The sequence below is a fragment of the Plasmodium chabaudi genome (assembly GCF_900002335.3).
Source record: "Plasmodium chabaudi chabaudi strain AS genome assembly, chromosome: 7".
Classification (NCBI taxonomy): domain Eukaryota; phylum Apicomplexa; class Aconoidasida; order Haemosporida; family Plasmodiidae; genus Plasmodium; species Plasmodium chabaudi.
The window spans coordinates 1,135,802-1,157,658 of record NC_030107.2 but is presented as its reverse complement, the minus strand read 5'-3'; the positions used below and the strand labels follow the sequence as shown (position 1 = coordinate 1,157,658).

General features: G+C 22.0%; 6 protein-coding genes across 6 annotated transcripts; 1 reads left to right on the top strand and 5 right to left on the bottom strand.

The window, feature by feature from the left end:
- Positions 1-386: 386 nt before the first annotated feature.
- On the bottom strand, positions 387-1,523 carry PCHAS_0731900 (CIR protein; the record flags this gene model as incomplete). The annotated part of the gene is made up of 3 exons (XM_016797773.1): positions 387-521; positions 626-1,381; positions 1,509-1,523. The coding sequence occupies 3 exons, from the start codon at positions 1,521-1,523 to the stop codon at positions 387-389; spliced, it is 906 nt and encodes a 301-aa protein (XP_016653696.1).
- A 2,523-nt stretch (positions 1,524-4,046) lies between these two features.
- On the bottom strand, positions 4,047-5,199 carry PCHAS_0731800 (CIR protein; the record flags this gene model as incomplete). The annotated part of the gene is made up of 3 exons (XM_016797772.1): positions 4,047-4,181; positions 4,283-5,065; positions 5,185-5,199. 3 exons carry the CDS (start codon positions 5,197-5,199, stop codon positions 4,047-4,049), a joined length of 933 nt encoding a protein of 310 aa, XP_016653695.1.
- A 3,701-nt stretch (positions 5,200-8,900) lies between these two features.
- On the top strand, positions 8,901-10,503 carry PCHAS_0731700 (fam-a protein; the record flags this gene model as incomplete). The annotated part of the gene is made up of 6 exons (XM_016797771.1): positions 8,901-9,001; positions 9,202-9,487; positions 9,587-9,656; positions 9,806-9,909; positions 10,004-10,237; positions 10,396-10,503. The coding sequence occupies 6 exons, from the start codon at positions 8,901-8,903 to the stop codon at positions 10,501-10,503; spliced, it is 903 nt and encodes a 300-aa protein (XP_016653694.1).
- A 1,411-nt stretch (positions 10,504-11,914) lies between these two features.
- On the bottom strand, positions 11,915-12,359 carry PCHAS_0731651 (fam-c protein; the record flags this gene model as incomplete). The annotated part of the gene is made up of 2 exons (XM_051321021.1): positions 11,915-12,151; positions 12,279-12,359. The coding sequence occupies 2 exons, from the start codon at positions 12,357-12,359 to the stop codon at positions 11,915-11,917; spliced, it is 318 nt and encodes a 105-aa protein (XP_051176939.1).
- Positions 12,360-14,193: 1,834 nt separating this feature from the next.
- Positions 14,194-15,342, bottom strand: PCHAS_0731600 (CIR protein; the record flags this gene model as incomplete). The annotated part of the gene is made up of 3 exons (XM_051321020.1): positions 14,194-14,286; positions 14,390-15,193; positions 15,331-15,342. The coding sequence occupies 3 exons, from the start codon at positions 15,340-15,342 to the stop codon at positions 14,194-14,196; spliced, it is 909 nt and encodes a 302-aa protein (XP_051176938.1).
- Positions 15,343-16,866: 1,524 nt separating this feature from the next.
- Positions 16,867-19,150, bottom strand: PCHAS_0731500 (CIR protein; the record flags this gene model as incomplete). Its single annotated transcript, XM_016797769.1, has 3 exons — positions 16,867-17,145; positions 17,236-18,993; positions 19,136-19,150. 3 exons carry the CDS (start codon positions 19,148-19,150, stop codon positions 16,867-16,869), a joined length of 2,052 nt encoding a protein of 683 aa, XP_016653692.1.
- Between the last annotated feature and the right edge of the window lie 2,707 nt (positions 19,151-21,857).

Below are 21,857 nucleotides of genomic sequence, written 5' to 3'. Positions count from 1 at the left end.
AATTCCAATATTTGATCGATTGTCCCATAAGCCATTATCATTAAGTTATATTAACACGAAATTCAATTATTATAAGTTTTCCTATACTTTTTTTAATAATTTATTTCCTATACATATTTAAAACAATTATTTAAACTAATATATTATCAAATTATACAGAATTAAACACAACTTAACACTTAACTATAACCCGAATGTGGGTTCCACAAACACAACATCAACCCTGATTCACAACATAAAAACATACAAAAAATATATAATAAATATACATATGTAACTTTATATTTTATTGATTATATTATTTAAAAATTCTTATAAACCCAAAAATTATGTTCCAAATTATGGTCAAAAATTGATTATTTCCAAATAGTCAGCCTTAACATATATCAATAATTATTACTATTCCTGGAATAATCACTCTCTTCGAGTAATATATAATTATACACTTTCTTCTTTATTTTTTTTCGTTTTTCTCTTAAATATTGTTTTTGAGATCGTTTACCAAATCCAAATAATGAATGCTAATATAAAAATGGTAATCGTATATACATTTTTTGATAATCCCATATAAAGAATTACAAAAATAAATTTTAAAGATTATATTTTTAAATTCCTTTTTATTTACCTTATAAGCAAATCCCAAGAAAATAGATATTGCAACAAATATAAATGTAATTAGCGCATTTTTTGTTAATGAACATCGTGAATAAGGTGGGAGGCATGGAAAACGACCACATCCTTCTTTTATTTCATAGCATTGATTTATAAAATTATAATAATCAGTTGATAGTATAGATAATATTTGACTATATAAACTGCCTTCAGTATCAGTATCATTAAAGAGTGTTTCATATTTTTTAGCAAACTTTTTGGCATCATCCAAACATTGTGTGCAATATGGACTGTCTCCATCAAATTCATTATACATGTTACATAATGATTTAAATGCATCATAAAATTTAGATATATCATTAATACCCCCATTCATCAAAAATAGTTTTGTATTTATAAGATTCATGTAACTCTTATAAGCATTAGTATTAGTATCTTTTATAGAATTAGTATATCCTTGAGCAGGATTTATACATTTATTATAAAATTCCGTTACGTTGTCATCACCCTTTAGTCTTAACATATAAATTAACCATATCACAATGTAATAGACAATATCGGTATTACTTTTTGCATTAATCGATGACGAAGAAGAATCCCCAAAATTTTGTTTAAATAACCAAAATGATATAGCATTAACTTTATCGATATCATTATCACAACTTTTGTTAGTGAAAAAGTCTTTGAAATATGTATCATCCTTAAAATTATAGTTTCCATTATCTAATTGATCGGGAAAATCACCCCATACAGTCTTGAATCTTCTACACTAATAAAACGTTTAAAAACAATTATTAGAAATGTGCATGATTAAAATAAAGTTTAATGATATTTATATATAATAAAATATCAAAAAACGTAAAGGAAAAAAATTTTATTAAAAAAAATGCATATACCATATTTTCAGCCATTATGATGAAATTTTATTTTTGATTTGTAAATTGAGTGGGATCATGCTGTTTTATATACACTGCACCAAATATGTGACACAAATACTTTATCCTTATATATGGCAACTGTCTGTAGTTAAATATATTATAATTTTCTCAATAATTAAATTAGTATAGAATAACAAAATAATATTATTACTAAAGAAGCGCTCTATTTCTTTTTATGATAATTGGCTATATTACATTAAATAAAAGGTTGTTTAATACACTTCCGATTGAATGTATGTATGATCCGTTTTATACAAAAAATATTATTTTTACTAAAATGTGGTATGGGTTTATTATAAAAATGCATATACTTTTATAATGAATGTAAACCATATTTCCTTATACTTATGTTTTAACATAAAAAACCTATAGCGTATCCTTTTTTAGTAGAAGATTTTCTAAAGCATAAGTGCTGAATAAATCTAAAAAGTTAAGAATTAGCCTATTATTATAATCATTAAAAGTATATAAATAGATATTTAATAAGATATATTAAATATTTATATACTTGTTTCTTATAACATATAATATAGTTTTTTTCTAAAGTTATAGAATTTACAAAATAAATTGAATATGCATAATTTTAATATTGATTTTATTTAATATAGATAAACTCATAACCAATTTTAATAAATCCAATAACTTTATTTTTATTCCTATATACTCAATTTAAAAATATATCTTATTTGATAATTTTATAACATATTTTACGCACCTTTTATACTATTTAAAACGACAATTATCACTAAACCCGTATTTGTTGAGCTATTTATAAGGTCAAATAAATCTTTAAACGCATATTTTTTTTAAATAATAATTAGTAAATATTATATATATTACATAAATAACTATTGATGCAAGTTTAAAGTATAATTGAAAACTAAGTGTAATTAGGCTGTTATGTTACCCTTTGTTAGGGGAGAGATAAAAGATATATTTGCTCTTTTAATATATAAATTATTCGATAAATGCTTTGTATTGTTCATTTTTATCTTATGTATTCTAATTTTCTAATTGTCAATGTGTATACATTCAGATAATTTATTAAAAAATTTATATTTTATTAATTATATGATAAAATATTGCTATTTTAGATTAAAAAATGATGAATTACAAACACTAATAATATAATGCACTCTAATGTGCAATAATAAAAAGGAATTGATAAAATTGAATCTTTAACTGTTTCCCATCAATCAAGTTTTTTAGAATATAAAACCACATATCCCAATTGGTATCTTTAATAAAATATATAACATTGATGCCTTTATAACGCACTGTTATATCCCATTGATTTATTATTCATTCAATAAAATATATATTTATATATCTCTGTTAGAAAATATCATTATATTTTTATATAATTTTTTACTGAATATGAATAAAAAAACATTCTATATCGAAATGCATGAAGAGATTTAAAGGGACACTTTTTATATTTTTTTAAAAACTTTATTATGAAATATTTCAATATTTATTGATTTAAAAAAATATATATATTTTTTAGTCATTCATTATGTTAGTGATATTTTTATTTTTAAAATTATATAAATATATTTAAAATTGAAAATTAAGTGAAACATTCCAGCAGCATCATACTTATAATATTATAATAATATTTAATTTCGTATTATAGTTACATAAATATATTTTTTAATTATACTTATGACTTTAGTTACCTATAATAATAAATGAATTTACATATTTATCATTTTAATACTTATATTGAGTTTTAAAATAGGCTCATAAATTCTGAACCTCAAAATAAAAGTTATTAATAATTTTATCATATAAATAATCGTTTTTTCTTTTATAAACAAAAAAAATTAACAAAAAATAAAATAATAATTGCCATATAATTTTCTACATGCTTAATAATTCCATTTTCTCATAAACTCAACAACTTCTTTCATATCTCCATTACTTTCTTCATTTATCATCGGGCTCAAGATGTACTGAGGAAGGAAATCGCTCTAAATGTCTTTTGATTGAAATTATAATAAATTATTGTTTTTTATTCCAATTTTTCTCCATCATTTTCTCACATTAAATATTATAATTATTTAAATCAACGTCTCTTCTATAACAATATCGATACTTTGGATTCATCTTTCTATATCGATTCCAATATTTGATCGATTGTCCCATAAGCCATTATCATTAAGTTATATTAACACGAAATCCAATTCTTGTGATTTGTTATATACATATTTTAATAATTTATTTCCTATATATATTTAAAACAATTACTTAAACTAATATATTATCAAATTACGCAAAATTTAATGCAATGCGGTATATAATCCTAATCCATATATGGGTTCCATAAACACAACCTCAACCCTGATCCACAACATAAAAATATGCAAACATACAATAAATATACATAAATATTTTATTGATTATATTATTTAAAAATTCTTATAAACCCCAAAATTATGTTCCAAAATTATGGTCAAAAATTATTTATTTCCAAATAGTCAGCCTTAACATATATCAATAATTATTACTATTCCTGGAATAATCACTCTCTTCGAATAATATATAATTATACTCTCTCCTCTTTATTTTTTTTCGTTTTTCTCTTAAATATTGTATATGAAGTCGTTTATCGAATCCTAATAATGAATACTAATATAAAATGTTAAGAATCATATGATGTTTGTTAAAGTTTGCATATATTTAATGAAAATCATTTTTAATATTATATTTATAAATTCCTTATTATTTACCTTATAAGCAATTCCCAAGAAAATTGGTATTGCAAATGCCAATAAAACTGGAATTAATTTACTTGTTATCGACGAAAATTGTAGAGTTTTTATCTTTGAAAGAGTTGGAAGATTGGTATAACCACTACATTTTTCAACAAAATAATTTTTAAAATCATCATAATCAGTTGATAAAGTGTACAATATTTTTCTATACGAATTGTTTCCAGTAATATCAGAATTTCCATTAAGTTTTTCAAAATTTTCAACAAGTTCGTTAGCTTTTCTGAAATAATTTTCACATTCTTGATTCTCTTTATCAAGTTCATTATACATGTCACATAATGATTTAAATGGAGCATAAAATTTAAATATATCATTAATATCCATATCCATCAAATCTTTTTTTTTGTCTATAATATTCCTATATGTTTTATTATCACTAACCGTAGTTATCTTCGTATTATATTGAGCATTTTTTTCTATATGTTTAGTATAAAAATCGTTTAATCTGTTAATTCTATTTTGTGGGTTTTGTTTGAGTTTATAACTTAACCATAAAATAGCATATTCGGCAATCTTATCATTTTTAAAATCATCCTTGTAATCGTAGTCAAACTCAAAATATTTTAGCAAATAAATAACAGCAGAGCTAACCATTTCCTCATAACTATGACATTCATTTTTTCTTGGGTTATTCTTGAAAGGGCAATAAGTATTGATTAAATTATAATGCTCAATAACATCTACTGAATTTTTCTGCTTCACACTAAAAAATTTATCGATCGCTTTAATTGCACCACACTATGAAAATATTATAAAAATTAATAAAATATGTATTAGTATAAATGTTACTGAAATGAAAATTAATATAATTTATATGCAATGCAACATCCAAATAATATAAGAAAAAGTATATATACCACTCCAAAAGCCATTATAATGAAATTTTGTTATAATTTGGAGATTATGTTGGACGATAATATTTATATATATTGCATAAAATATTTTTTGTATCTACTAATCTCTTTACATAGCAATTATATTTCGTTAAACATATTATACTTATGGCAATTAGCTAAATTACCTTAAATAGGGGTTGCTTAATATACTTTTGCCATATGTATATATGATGCATTTTGTACAAAAAATGCTGTTATTACTACAATCCTTAAAAGTATATAAATCGTTATTTAATATGATAAATTTCATTTTTATGTACTTGCTTCTTATAATATATAATGCAGTTTTTTCTAAAATTATTGTATTTTCAAATTAAGTTGCATTTTTTCATTTCTAATTACATATACATAAATATATATAAATTCATGATACATTTTAATAAATCCAATAACTTGGCTTTTATTCCTATGTACACCAATTTAGGAATATACTCTATGGGTTCTTTTATAATATATTTTGACCATCTTTCTATGATTTAACACAACAATTAGCAATGAGCCATATTTATTGAGCTAATTCTAAAGTTAAATATGTCACTTTATATAATATTGTTTTAGAATAATAATTAGTATATATAATATTTTTCTTTCTTATTAACTATTTTATATGTAAATATATAATAAACGCGGTTTTATGTTATCAAAATGAGTTTAATAAAAATGTTTTCATATAAGCTATTTTAAACCGATTGTTTGTTTAATTTATAATTGTACTCTTTGGTTGGAATGATCAATTAATTTTGGAGAAGTGCAACATAATTTACATTTTATATACCCAAATTTTATTAGAACCTAAACATATATTATGATTACATATTTTATAATAAAAAGTATTTAGTTTTAGATATAAAAACTATACTTTTGAGGATAATTATTATTATTTTTATTGGCATCGTTAATTCTAATATTAACACATTAAAAAAAATACTAAATCAAAATTGTAATATTTCATTTGATGTTTTATGCATACAATTTTAATTTCATCATACCTTTAAGAATATATATAATAAATTTGTATCCATATTGTGTATCAAATAAACATAATATATTAATCTAATATTGTTATTGTTGTTTTGGCTATACCATTGTATACTACAGTGGTACAACTAATGCACTTAATAGGAGCACTTTAAATCAATGTATAATATTTCCGTATTTTATTGCTTTAATGTGGACATTTTAGAATATATATTATTTCGTAATAACAATATATTTAAATTATTTTAAAGGTTGTGCATATTTAATAACCTAATATAAATATTATTAGCTCAAAGAAATTTAATTATTATATGCCTTTTCGATAAAATTAATATCAATATTTAATTATATGAAGCTTTCACAATAAAACAATATTCCAATATTAGTTAGTATAATACTTTCGAGTTTATATATATAAGTATTTAACAATAACCCTAGTCCTATATACCTAATTTTTTTAATTATTATAAAAATTGTTAGAACAAAATATGATATGTAAATTTATTAATATATTTATATTTCTCTTTTAACTATTTTAAATATAATTTATTTATACCTCAAAACTATAAATTTCAAAAATTAATAGTGATTAATATAATATTATACCTTTATTGTAAATAAATTAATGTATATAGAACTATTCCTATTATTTGAATTTAAAACTTTAGCATAAAATGATACTATATATAATCGAAAATAAAAAGGATGGTATACATACATCTATAATGTAATTTTTTATTAACATGCATGTTTTTTATGTATTATTAAAAATGCTAGATGCATAATATGCCTTTTATAGATAACTTTGTATTATCGAACATCGATCGATAGCTTATGAATCTATATATTATTATTATATATTAGTAGCTTGTTTAATTAATGCCACAAACACATATATTAATCTGAATATATATTGTAATATAGAGGAATATTCAAAATGGTTTTTATTATAATCTATAGATGCCTATTCAGTTTTGTTATTACAGTTTTGTTTGGGAACTTTATAATTGAAATAAAAATAAATATGATACAAATAATAAATTTTTCTAATATGTTTCATCAAATAAAGAAACATAATGTGCTATTCATGATTCAATATCGCCCCTGATTAACAAGACTTATATAATAAATAATAATGATTCTTATATATAGTTAGCAAAAAATTAGCAATAAAATGCAGCATGTGAAGTTATAGTGTTGCCAAATTTAATATATACGAACGAATTATATGTAGTATTGTGGCTTATGAAAATATGTTAAGTACCCCCTTTCATACTAATGGCCATGCTCCTTTGGGGGTGCATATTTAGGCATAATCTCAAGATTAAGCATACGGGGATGGTACATATATTTAATCACAATTTATAGACAAAAATATTATCAAATTATAAAAAATTAAATTACAATATACCCCGAACCCTAAATCAAAACGCAGATTCAGTGAACCAAACAATAACCCCATAATACATAACTTTGACCCATAATGCAAATGGATGATCCATAAAGCATGAACACTTCGGCATAAGAATATTATAATTAAAAACTAAATTAATTTTATGTATGCATTCGTATTTCTTGACTTTGCAACTTTATGTTTCATTATTTTATTTGGATTTTTTTTAATTTTATATATCCTTTGTTTTACTATTAAAGGGGAATTTATAATTTAAATTCATTTATAAAAAAACATGAGTGTCAATATTACGGCCAATAAATAATTTTTATAACAACTTTTATAAAAAATGTTATTTAGTAAAATGTGTATTATATTTTGCAAAAAATCACAGAATGGTTGATTCTCATAATATAAATTTTATCAAGTTATTGGTAAGAAGCAACACAACTATTTTTATATAATAATTATTACAATTTTATTTCTAGCATAGTTATTTATTCATTAATATAACGGTTTGCGCATGTCAGATCAAATATAGCCAAGTATTATATTAAAACAATATACATTTTTTATACTTCTATCCTACTTTTATATTTACATTATCAACTTTCTCTAGCTGAATAAATTTTGGTGTCATATAATATACATTTTTTCTATGTGTCCATAAATTACATATATAGTACACAATTGAATATGTTTCAGCTTTATTTTTAAGTTATAAATTATAATAATAAAAATTGCTTGTATCAATAATGTAACATATTAATAATGTTATATTAACCAAAAGTATTTTTTTAAATATATAATATTTTTGATATTTAATATTTATTAAAGCTGTAACAATTATTTTTCACATATATGCAACAGTTTAAATAAAAAAAAATTTATTTATACATTTTTTAAAAAATGATTTTGCTTTAATTTTTATGTATTATAATATATTGTGCTTTGCATATATAATTCGAAACATAATTGTAATATTATTACATAAATTTCCATAATAATAATTAAATAGTTAACATTTAAAGATACTAAACCTAATTAATAATGTAGAAAATACCCGACTGCCACTAATTTCTATATGCATTTATTAGTATGTAATAATATTTAAAAATATTATAAATGCATGAAATGAATTAATTTTAAAAAATATTTATATATTTTTAAATAAATAATAAGTTTTAAATTTTTTCGAAATCGAGCACTTCGATTTAACATACTTATACCATCTTTATACTTGTTAATTTTTAATTTCTAAAAAATATTAATATATTTTTTAATATTTTAATTATCAAATTCAAAAATGAATAAAGGATACATTAAGATTGCTTTGGCACTTTTAAGTGTCGCAGGATATATGCAAAATATAGTATTTGCTAGCGAAACTGCTGTAATTACTAATTCGTAAGAAAATAATTGTGACATATATATATATATTGAATATAAATATGTATATACTGATTATTATGAGAATATTATATATATATTGTGAATGGGGATATGCATAACAATTGTAAATTCAAAATACTTCTTATAAATAATATATTTTTTTTTAATTATAAATGGAAATAAATTTAAAAATATATTCCCTTTTCCATTTGTAGTTCAAATGAAAATGCTAAATACCGATCAAATTTAAGACATGTAGAAGATGAACCAGAAGAATTTTCCGACCCTGAAAAATTCAATTATGATAAATATATAAGATATCACGAAACTAAAGAAGGAGAACAACTTATGGCCGAAGCTTTAAATTTTTCAAAAAAACATGCCATGCATACAGATGATTACACGTTATATTCTATGAAAAATGGAGCAGCTCTACATTTTAAGAAAGTAAATAATACTGAAATTGGAAAGCTTGAATTTACAATCCCCAACGCCAATAATGTATGAATTAACAACCAATAATTTTTAATTCATGAAATCATTTTAAAATAAAAAAATATAATTGTTAATATATAAATATGTTTTTTTTGTTATTATTAGTATGATGATATAGTAAATACGTTATGGGATGTCAATGCCGAAAAGAAATTCAATAATATATTCGTTAAAGGTATTTATTTATTTAATGTGCTTATCAATCTTTATTATGTGTTTCTTGTTTTGTTGTCATCAATGCCCAATATTCTATTTAATATTTTTCATTTTGTTAAATTTAACCATGTTTTAATTCACATATATCAAAAAAATATTTTTTTTTAGGAAGCGCTACTAAAGTATACAATGAAAATTTAGCGATTGTACAACAACGCTACAAAGCCCCTATATGGGATAGATATTTTTATGCATTAGCCAACAAAGTTAAAGTAAGGATATTTTTTTTCTTCATCCTTCTAGATATACATTTTTTCGCACGATCATATCCTAATTTATAAAAATATCCTTTTTATTAATTTATAGCTATCAGAAGACGAAACTGCAATATTCTTGGTTTCATCAGATATAAACGATGGTAACATTTGTACAACTAAAAAATATGTAAATCCTATCATAAAAAGCGCAAACTTGTTCGAACCTGAAATTAATTATGATGATGATGTTATAAGTGCAAAAATACACAAATTTTATGTTAACTTAATAACACTTTTCATTAAAAAGGAAGCTGATGGTGTTAAAATTACCCATCTTTGCTCTGTAAGCAATATAAAAAATTTTGTAACATAATTTTATTTCACCATTATCAAAAATAATATATGCATTCTATATAAATATGCATATTTATAATATATATATTCATTCACAATAAAAACGAACATTTTATATATTTATTAATTTTTTGTTTCTTTTCTCAGATTGACTATGATCTTAATCCCAAGAACCGAGACCAAACTCTTAGAAAAATGACAGCTGGAAAAATGTTAAGTATCGTCAAACTAAGAGATATTTTTAAAAATGAATAAACGCATTTCCAAATACAATCTTTTAAAATTTTGATACTTATATTAATAAAATAAACTTATCTACATGGGTTACGCGTGTTTTAAATTATTGTTACAGAACATCAATTTGATTTTTAAACAGTGTTTTATTTGTATATAATTTGTTCGTAGTTTGTATTGTAAAAATAAATATATATTTGAAACGGTAAACGTGTAGTGTTTGTGTGTATTTATGTACTATGAAAAACTAAATAACGACCTTCATGGGTGCCCAATATTAAATAGTGAATTTAGAAACTTTATTTTAAAGAAAATTTATGGATTATAAAGAAATAAAAAAGCATGTGCATATATATGTACAAACTTAATGATCGAACAAAACATTTCTTATATGAATTATAAGTATAATATTCATTTAAATGAAGTCTAATAATAAATTATTATGTTAGTTTAACACAATTTACATATATATGTACTGATTTTTTATTTAATCAAATTTTTTTTTTTTTGGGAAGGTCTATAAAGCATATGTTCCCTTTGAATATTTGTACCACATCTCTAAATGTATCTTTACCTTTCTAGTTTTCAAAAAAAAACTATATATTATAATAATTTCTTAATCCTACAATGACAATGCTGTTGGCACATTCACATAATAACTGTACCTGTATAAAATATCGAACGTATCCGGTCTAAAGGCATATATTGCTCATATAGTGATCAGTGTCATCATAGCTATTTTTTAAAACATGATTGCTGGTAATCTTGCTATATATTTTTTTAATTTTTTTATATAACCAATAAAGATTTATGAATAATTATAAAGTACTTGCCTAAGTGTACATATAAATATAATAATATTTCCTATATATTAACTTTTTTTATTATTCTTCAATTTATAGAATATATTTTTATATTTTACTTAATGAGTTCTTAATGTTGCAAAGTGATATTTATAAAAGTTAATTATTATTGTATAGTATTACAAAAAAAAATTATAGGTTGGAAATTACAAAGTAATACGAAAAAATATATTAATAAAATAAATGCACAGTACCACACTCAAATTTGTGTGTTTAAAGCCAAATTTTATATAAAATACTAAAACAAACACAAACATAAGTTATAAGACAAAATATAAATTAAAAATACACAGTTGTGTATTTTATAAATATGCATATAAAATATAAACTTACGTATTTAACATAAAATTATACGCATACAAATAATAAATACTATGATTATAGCAAATGAATCAATCGTATTTCAATTATTAATTATTTTCGGAATATTTTTCACAAATTATATACATTAATTTAAATAAGTCAAAATAATTTCCATGCATGCAAATATATGAGTATTCTATAACAATTTATAATAAACAAATTGTATTTATTTTAACATTTATATAATCAGCCATAAATTTTAAATATTAAAACTTAAATATAGAAATGGGGGACTTAATCATATTATTAATCAGCACCCCTATCATATAACATGGACAAATACAATAACAACAATGATCTTCAACTGGTTGTTTATTGTAATATGTGTCATTTTTATTATTGTTGTTATTTAATTGAGTTTCGCATTTAAATTCTATATCATTTTTTCCCTTACTTTTGTTCGTTTTTTTGGTAACACGAAAAAAATCTCTTACGCTAGATGCCTTAGATCATCATACAAGGGAATAAATATAATAATATATATGCGTTAATATATACGTCACAGCATGTAAATACTCAATATTATATAATTTTCTATAAATTAATTTATATTTTATTTTGGCAGCTTACCTTATGTTCGGAGCAATGTATTGATACAGTCAAAAGGATATACAATACGAAAAAAACTAAACTATATATCCTTTTATTCATTTTTTTATTGATAAAAAGTTTTTCCTCGAAGTAGACACTTTAAATAATATATATGATTTATTCATTTGTGTTTCATTTTTATATATTATTGTTGTAAAACGATAATGCTATTGCTTAATATACAAATCGTTTAATTTTATTTTATATAATCAAATTATTTCATATTTATGGAAATATATTATAATAAAATTATATATTGCTACAGTTTTAAATCATCCACAAATTTATGATCCTGCAGTTATAAGTTAACAATATTTTTAATTTTATTTTTACTTTAATATAAATAACAACAATAAATAATATAATTTATTTTAAATATATACAACGATATGTTATGAATATTTTTTGGTTGTTTAAACCATTATATTTAATATAACAAAATTATTTTTAATATTTAAAATGTAAATAAATTAATGCACAATTTGCATGCATATTATCATCATATAAAGATATAATAACTCTATCATCGAAGATGTCGATATACGTTTTCGAAAATTTTATATTTATGTTTTTTTCAAATAACAATCCATTTTCGTAAAAAATGCATTATTTAATTACAAACAAATAAATTCATGCAACAAATTCAACCTAAAATATATATTTTTTACATATTTATATAAATAAGTCTTTAGTATAATTTAAAAGCTTATTTAATGACATATTTGATACTTTATAAACTTATATTTTTCTATTGTCGTCTATCTACAAGTAAATTAATATATCAATTATAATATTAAAATACTAGATACATATATGTTAGCATATGAAAAACAATTACCAAAAATTATTATTTGTATCTAAATGCATTCTTGTTTGGTATAATTCTAAGTGTTTAATATTGTTTAATATTGTTTAATAATATTCTCTATTTTTTTTATAAAAATAAGTGTGCCTTAGCATCTATCCCACGCAATAAAACTCTAATTATTTATACTAATAAATGCAATATGGTTTATTTATTATTATTTGAATTTTATATTGTCATTTAAATACGAATCCATATATTTTTAACATAAGAATGAAACTTATTAAATTTATCATATAAATAATGTCTTTTCTTTTATAAATAAAAAAAATAAAAAATAAATTAATTAATAAATAGCATATAATTTTCTTATATATGTTTCTATATATTTAATAATTCAATTTTCTCATCAAATCAGCAACTTCTTTCTCATATCAATTACTTTCTTCATTTATAATATGATTCAGATGCCATTAGGGAAGGAAAGTATTTTAAATCTCTTTTGGTTGAAATTATAATATATTATTTTTTGTAATGTTTCCTTATTTTCATCCAGGTTCTCATATTAAATGTTGTAATTATTTAAATCAACGTCTATTCTATAACTAAATCGATACATTGGAATCATCTTTCGATTTCGATTTCAATATTTGATCGATTGTCCCATATACCATCGACCCCAAATTAACAAAAAATACATAGTTCAACACATTTACCATTAAGTTATATTAACACGAAATGCAATTGTTATAATTTTTCCTATACATATTTAAAACAGTTCATTAATAATAAATATTATCAAATTATTCAAAATTAAATGCAATGCGATACATAGCCCTAACCCATATATGGGTTCCACAAATACAGCTTTAACCCTGACCCACAACATAAAACTATACAAAAAATATCCAAAAATAGACAAGAATACAATAAATATACATATATAACTTTATATTTTATTGATTATATTATTTAAATTTTCTTTTAGACTCAAAAATTATGGCAAAAAATTAATTATTTCCAAATATACAGCTTCTTAACATATATCAATAATTATTGCTATTCCTGGAATAATCATTACTATTCGATTCATACATAATTGGTCATTTTCTTCTTTATTTTTTTTACTTTTTCTCTTATATATTGTCTTTGAAGTCGTTTATCAAATCCAAATAATGAATACTGATATAAAAATGGTAATTGTATATACATTTTTTGATAATCACATATAAGGAATCACGAAAATAAGTTTAAATATTATATTTTTAAATTCCTTATTATTTACCTTATAAGCAACTCCCAAGAAAAATGGTATTGTAAATGCCAATAAAACTGGAATTAATGTGCTTGCTATCGACGAGCTTGATGATGCATGCTCAAAACTTTGTGGTGCTTTTATATTTGTAAGGGTTGGAATATCGCTGCATTTACTGCATTTTTTATTACAATCACTTTTAAAATTATTATAATTAGTTAATAAACTAGACAATATTTCTCTATATGAATTATTTCCAGTAATACTAGAATCTTGATTAAGTTCTTCAAAATGTTTAGCAAAATCGTTAGCATCTTGCAAACAATTTATATAATTTTGTTTTTTTTTATCACACTCAGTATACATATCACATAAGATTTTTAATGCTTCATAAAGTTTAAACATTTCTTTAACACCAATAGGCATCGAGTTTTGTTGTTTATCTATAATACCCTTATAACTATTATAAGCTCCAAGATTAGGTATTTTCATAATATACTTCTCAATGTTCTTTATATATTTATTATGAAAATCGTTTAAATTGCTGATTTCATTATTTTTATTTTTATTTATTTCATAACATAACCATAAAAGAGCGTATTGGGCAAGTTTATCATCTTCTAAATTCTCATCACCAGCATTAACACTCTTAAAATGGTGTAGCAATGTTAAAAAAGCAGAGCTAATCATTTCTTCATAATTATTACAATCTTCTTGTTTCTCATCACCCATCATAGAACAATAATTATCCAATGACGAATTATATTTAAAAGATATTTTTGAACCATCCCATTTTACATCAAGAAGTACATCGATCGTATTAATAAATTCACACTACGAATATATTTTACAAATTAAAGTAAATAATATATTAATTTAAATGTTACAAAATGAAAATTAATATAATTTATAGGTGATCCAACATATGAATGACATACAAGGAACACATTTTATTTAAAAAAATTATATACCAAGTTATTCATTGTAATGGAATTCTGTTATAATTTGAAATTGTGTTGGATGATAATTTTTATATATATTGCATAAAATATTTGTTGTTTTTAGTTAAGTTCATTACATAGAAATTGTCTTTCGTTAAACATATTATACTTATTTGATGGAAATTAGCTAAATTACCTTAAATAGGAGTTACTTAATACACTTTTGTCATATGTATATGTGATGTATTTTATACAAAAAATGCTATTATTATTATAATCCTTAAAAGCATATAAATAGTTATTTAATAAGATATATTTGTTTCTTATAACATATAATATAGATTTTTCTAAAATTATAGTATTTTCAAATTAAGTTACATGGTCCATTTTCTATTCAAATTACATAAATTTATATTATTTTTAATGAATAGAAATAAATTCATAATCCATTTTAATGTGTTCAATAACTTTATTTTTATTTCTATATACTTCAATTTAGAAATATATCTTATTGGGTTATTTTATAATATATTTTGAGCATCTTTTCTATGGTTTAAAACAACAATTAGCACTGAAACTGTGCTTATTGAGCTATTTATAAGCTTAAATATGTTTTTAAATCCATATTGTTTTAAAAATAATATTTACTAGATGCTAAATATATAACACATAAATAAGTATTGATGCAATTTTTAAAGTATAATAAAAAACTTTGTGCAATTAGGTTGCTACATTGCACTTTAAGAGGAAAAATATATTATATATTTGCTCTTTTAATATATAAATATTTTCTAAATCTCCATTGCTCATCTTATCTCATATATTCTATTGTTATAGTTACCAATGTATATGCATTCAAGTAATTTATTAAAAGTTCTATGATAAAACAATACCATTTTATATTAAAAAAACGATGATTTGCAAACACTCATAATATAATGCATACTAATATGGAATAATAAAAAGACAATTAACATTAATTTGGTTTTTAACCATTTCTCCTTCGATCCAATTTTTTAGAATATAAAACTGTATATCCTAAATTGTATTTTTAACAAAATATGTGGCATTGATCATTTATAATGCACTATTATATTCCACTGATTTATTATTAATTCAATAAAACATATATTTATATTAGAAAGCTCCATATATATGTTTTTACTTAAGATTTATAGAGAACAATTGTATGTAGAATATAGCAAGGATTTAGGGTGTCACTGTTTCTATTTTTTTAATTTTCATTATTAATCTTTTAAATAATAAATAATTTTATAAAATATATATTTTTTAGAAATTCATTATGTTAGTAATTCTTTTATTCTTAAAAGTATATAATAAAATCATAATTGAAAAATTAGTGAACCATTCTAACAACATCACATTTATACAAATTATAATAGTATATAATTTCGTATTATAATTATATAAATATTTTTTTTAATTATACTTATGAAATTATTTGCCTATAACAATAAATAAATTTACTTATTTATCAATTTTAATACTTTATTGAGTTTTAAAATAAGGTTCATAAAATATTAACTCCAAAATAAAAGTTATTAATTAAATTTGTAATTCCAAAAAATCATATTTTCTTTTATAGACAAAAAAAATCAACAAAAAAAATATATTAATAAATGGTATAGGATCGGCCTGCATAAGTTTGTATATATCTAATAATGGGCGTTTTTTTCTACCAACTGGATTTATAACAGGTTTTAGGTCTTTGTTCCTATCATATGATTTTATAATTATTTTTGTCTTTCTGTTTCCATCAGATAAATTTATAATTCTTTTCATATTTTTTTTTTCCGATTTTTTTGTCCATTCACGTGACAAACACTAACGTAAAATTGTGAAAAAATATATAATCTTTTATAATAATGAAAATTCTTTAAAAGTGTTGTATTTAGTAATTATATGATTATTTACCTTATATGCAGCTAATAAAAAAATGGGTATTAAAACAACTGTAACTGAAATTCCAGTTAAACTACACTGTTCAGATGTGCAACACGCTAATGTGGCATTCATAAAATTTACTTCAGGTTTACATTCCACTGATCCATTCCATGTAGCTGGAACTATATTCCATTTTTTTTTCAAATTAGGGTCAGTACTTGGTGATTTTACCAATTGAAGATTTGTTTTTTCATCCGTTTTGTGTTTAGGTGGATCGCTTTGCGGGTTTTGCTGTGTGATAGGTTGTGATTGGGAATGTTGTTGTTTTTGTTGTGATGGATCTGTTGTATTTTGTGGTTGAGGTGGTGGTAACTGATTAGATGTACTTCCCCCGCCCGATGGATTGCCTGGCTCAGAATGGTTACCATTTTGTTTAGAAGGATTATCCATTTTATTCAATTGGTCAATTACATCATTAATAAAATTATTTACATAATTATGAGATACATTGTAAGCATTTTTTAAATTATCCACAGTGTCATTATATACATCATTGATTTTATCCTTAGCTTCTTTAAATTTTTGCCGATTTTGTTCAATAAAATTGGAAGCTTTATTATAAAATTTGGTGCCATTTGATATGAATTCAAAAAATGGTAACCATAAATCAAAAGATCCTCCTGGTGTGCTTGATGCGGGATCATTTGGTCCACCAGGATTTCCGTTTCCACTGCTTGGACTCCCTGCTTGAGATTTTTGTGATGAAGGGTCATTTTGTGAAGATTGTTGTGGTTGTAACTGTGGTGATGGTTGCTGTTGTGGTGGTGTTTCTGCTTGCTGACTTGGAGGATCTTGATTTCCTTCTTTTCCGGATGGATTACTTCCTAATTGGGGGTGTGCTTCCGGTATGTCTTTTGATGTACCTTTTTTCGCATGTTGTGGAATTTTAGAATGTAATGCAACACAATTTTGAGTATATAAATCAATTGTTTGATCAGACACATCCGAAAACCTTTGATCCCAACCTTGTGGAGTTAGATCTATAAGAGAAATAGTTGAAGCATCTAATACATGTTCTAATACTTGGTTTAAACGTGTTTTTGGGGGGATAACAATAGTTCTAGTAATAGCACCTCTAATAACGTTTTGTTTAATAGCGACTTTTTTATTAGCAGCTTCTTTAATAGCATCATTTCTAATATCATCATATATATTTTTTAAGTACTTTAATAAATGAAAATATGAATAACAATCTTTAATATTTTTATAAATATTCATAAATTTCTTGTAGCATTGGGGGGAAATATGTTCAATTTTCTTGCTTCTCTTGTTTTTGCCATATTCAATAACTATACTACATATATCGTTAAGTAAGCTATATAATTCACTCATATACCAAACATTAGCTCTCTTATATTCCTGTTTACCACCTAAAAGGTTCCAATAATTATAATTTCCCATAGCTTCCTTTAAATGTTTATTATAATATTCTTCCAATGTTGCGGCATTGTTTTTTTCTAACTTATATAATTTATCGCTTAGCCACATCATGAAAATTTCAATATGCCGATTAGCATTATTTCCATCTCCTTTTAAAATATTAGAAATTTTAAACAATTTAGTATATAAATATGCTCCCAATGTGTTAATTCTTTCATTATTTGTTGTGCATTTAGATTCTTTTCCTTTTCGAGGACATTTATATGTGAATAAACCGGAATTATTAAATTTGCTCTCATCAACAATTTCATCTTTAAAATATCCATCAACGTCGCGAAGTATTTTACACTAAGAAAATATTTTTAAAAATTTATATAAAAATAAATACTAATAAACATATTATTGAAATATAATTTAATAGTAATATGTAAATAGCGCAACATTCAAACAATATAAAGACAGGCGTTTTATTTAAAAAATATATACTTACTGCTTCACTAGCCATTGTAATGATATTCTATCTTTAATCTGTCGATATTTGCATCATATTATTTTTATTTAAAATATATATACTGAACCAAACACAAGTTGCAATTAAGCACATTCTTATTATTTTGAATATTTAAATTAATATGTAATACTAATACAATATCGTTACTAAAGGAACATTATGTTTACTTTTATGATAATTTATCTAAACCATCTTACGTTTTAATTTATTTAAACACATTTCATCTTATATATAAATTAAATATATATATTTAAGGCCATTATTTTTAATAGAGTTTGAAATTGTCCCATTAAATAATTATGCGTAGCCTTGTAATGTATTTAAGTAAACATGAGCCCTTATAATTATAAGTTAAACATCTAGAAAAACGATATGTTTTCTTTTTTTAATAAAGCGATTTTGGAGAATATATTACTATAAATATATAAAGGATTAGAAATATATTATCAGCATAATTGCTAAAAATATATTCGTATCTCATTGTTGATATCATATATTGATATAAGTTATTATTCCGTATGAATATTACAATTTTTAGTGTTCATTCTAATAAATGTAAATCAAATTGTTTATTTAAATTATAATGTGCAAAAAATAACTTATTGTTATCAATTTTCCTAAATATATGATATTTAGTTTGTATTTGTATTTTAATTAATAGTATAAACGAGTGCCCATTTAGAATGTGCAATAACTTTGTATGTAAATATTCCTAATATATAAATAAATTTTAATAAATAATGTTACACTTCATATGTGCATCTTTCTAAAATCAAACACAAATGTGCAATTAAAGTTAATATAACTAATTACAAGTTGAAATAATATGGCACCGAATTGTGTTTTAAAATTAGTATATATAAATAAATACATATTCCAACCTTAAGCTATAAAAATTAATTCAATAAAATCATTTCCATCTGATTTACTTAAATTTTACATGCTTATAACTTAAAATTTTCTCTTTATTTATTGGTAATAATAAACTTTTATAAAAAATATAAGTGGATATACCATTCTAGTGCATATTCCTACTTAGAACCTAAATATATTATATACTACATATTTTATAATAAAATATTTAGCTCAATATAGAAAGCTATATTTTTATTCAAATTATAAATTTATTAATAGAGTTAATAATATATGGCTTTGTGGTGTTAATATTATACTCAAGTATAAATTATAATAATTATTTTATATATTCTGCATCTTTTCAGTTTTATCACAGTTTTAATAATATATATAATTAATATATATCAACGTATTCGAATTAAATGAGTTTAATGATTTTTTCATATTTAATACTTTACTGTTATCATTGTTGCTTCCTGTTATATCGCTGTATAGTACAACGGAGTATTTAATGCCCTTAATAAAAATACTTTAAACCGGTTAGTAATTTTCCTTGTTTCATTGTTTTAAAGTATAACATTTTAGAACATATATATTATTTCGTAATAAAAATATAATTAAATTATGGATTTATATTTTGTATATATAAATGACCTAATAAAAATATTATTCGTTCCAAGTGAATTAATTATTATTTGCCTTTTCGATAAAATTAATATTAATATTTAATTATATAAAGTTTTCACAATACAACAATTTTAAATATTAGTTATTGATAATGTATTTTATTATATTATATGTACAGGTATGTAATAATGATTATAGTTCTATTATCATATTATTTATAATTATTAGAGATAATATGATATGAAAATTTATTAATATACTTATATTTTATCTTTTAACTATTTTAAAATATAATTTATTTATACATCAAAATTATAAAACTTAAAATATTGTATATATTGTTCAATTTTTATTGTGTTATTAAAAATGCTAGATGCATAATATTTTATAGATAATGTTGTATTGTCGATTCTCGATCGGCATTTTATGAACCTATATTTATGATTGCCTATTATATATTTGTAATATGTTAATCTGAATATATATTGTAATGCAGAAGAATATTCAAAATGAGTTTATTATAATTTATAGCTAGATATTTAGTTTTACTATTATAGTTCAGTTGGTATAATGTAATTTATATTAAAATAATAATGAAACAAATAGTATGTTTTACTAAATAAAATGTTTCATGAAATAAAGAAACATATATTGTGTTATTCATGATTCAATATAGCTATGGGCCAATAAGCCTTATATAATATATAATATGGATTCTTATATATTGTTATCCAAATGTTAGCAATAAAATATAAAATATGAAGTTATAATATTGCCACATTTAACATATATGAACGAATTATATAGAAGTATTATAACATGTAGAAAATATGTTATGTGGTCCCTTTCATATGAATGGATAGTCCCTTTTTTGATGCATATTTAGACATAATTTCGAGATTAAGCATACAGAAATATTACGTATATTTAATCACCATTTACAGACTCAAAACATTGTCAAATTATAAAAAATTAAATTACAATATACCCTGAACCCAAAACATAGGTTCCGTAGAACAAAACTATAACCCATAGTACAGAACCCTGGTACAAAATGCGAGTTTCCCAAAATGCACTCTAAGCCTGAACCGTAACCCAAAATATAAAGCATATATAAAAAACACTTATTAAGCATTTTATTTACTATTTTGTGTTTAATTACATTCGTTCTTAATTAACAACATTCCTCAAACCTATTTTAATGCATTTCATATAACAT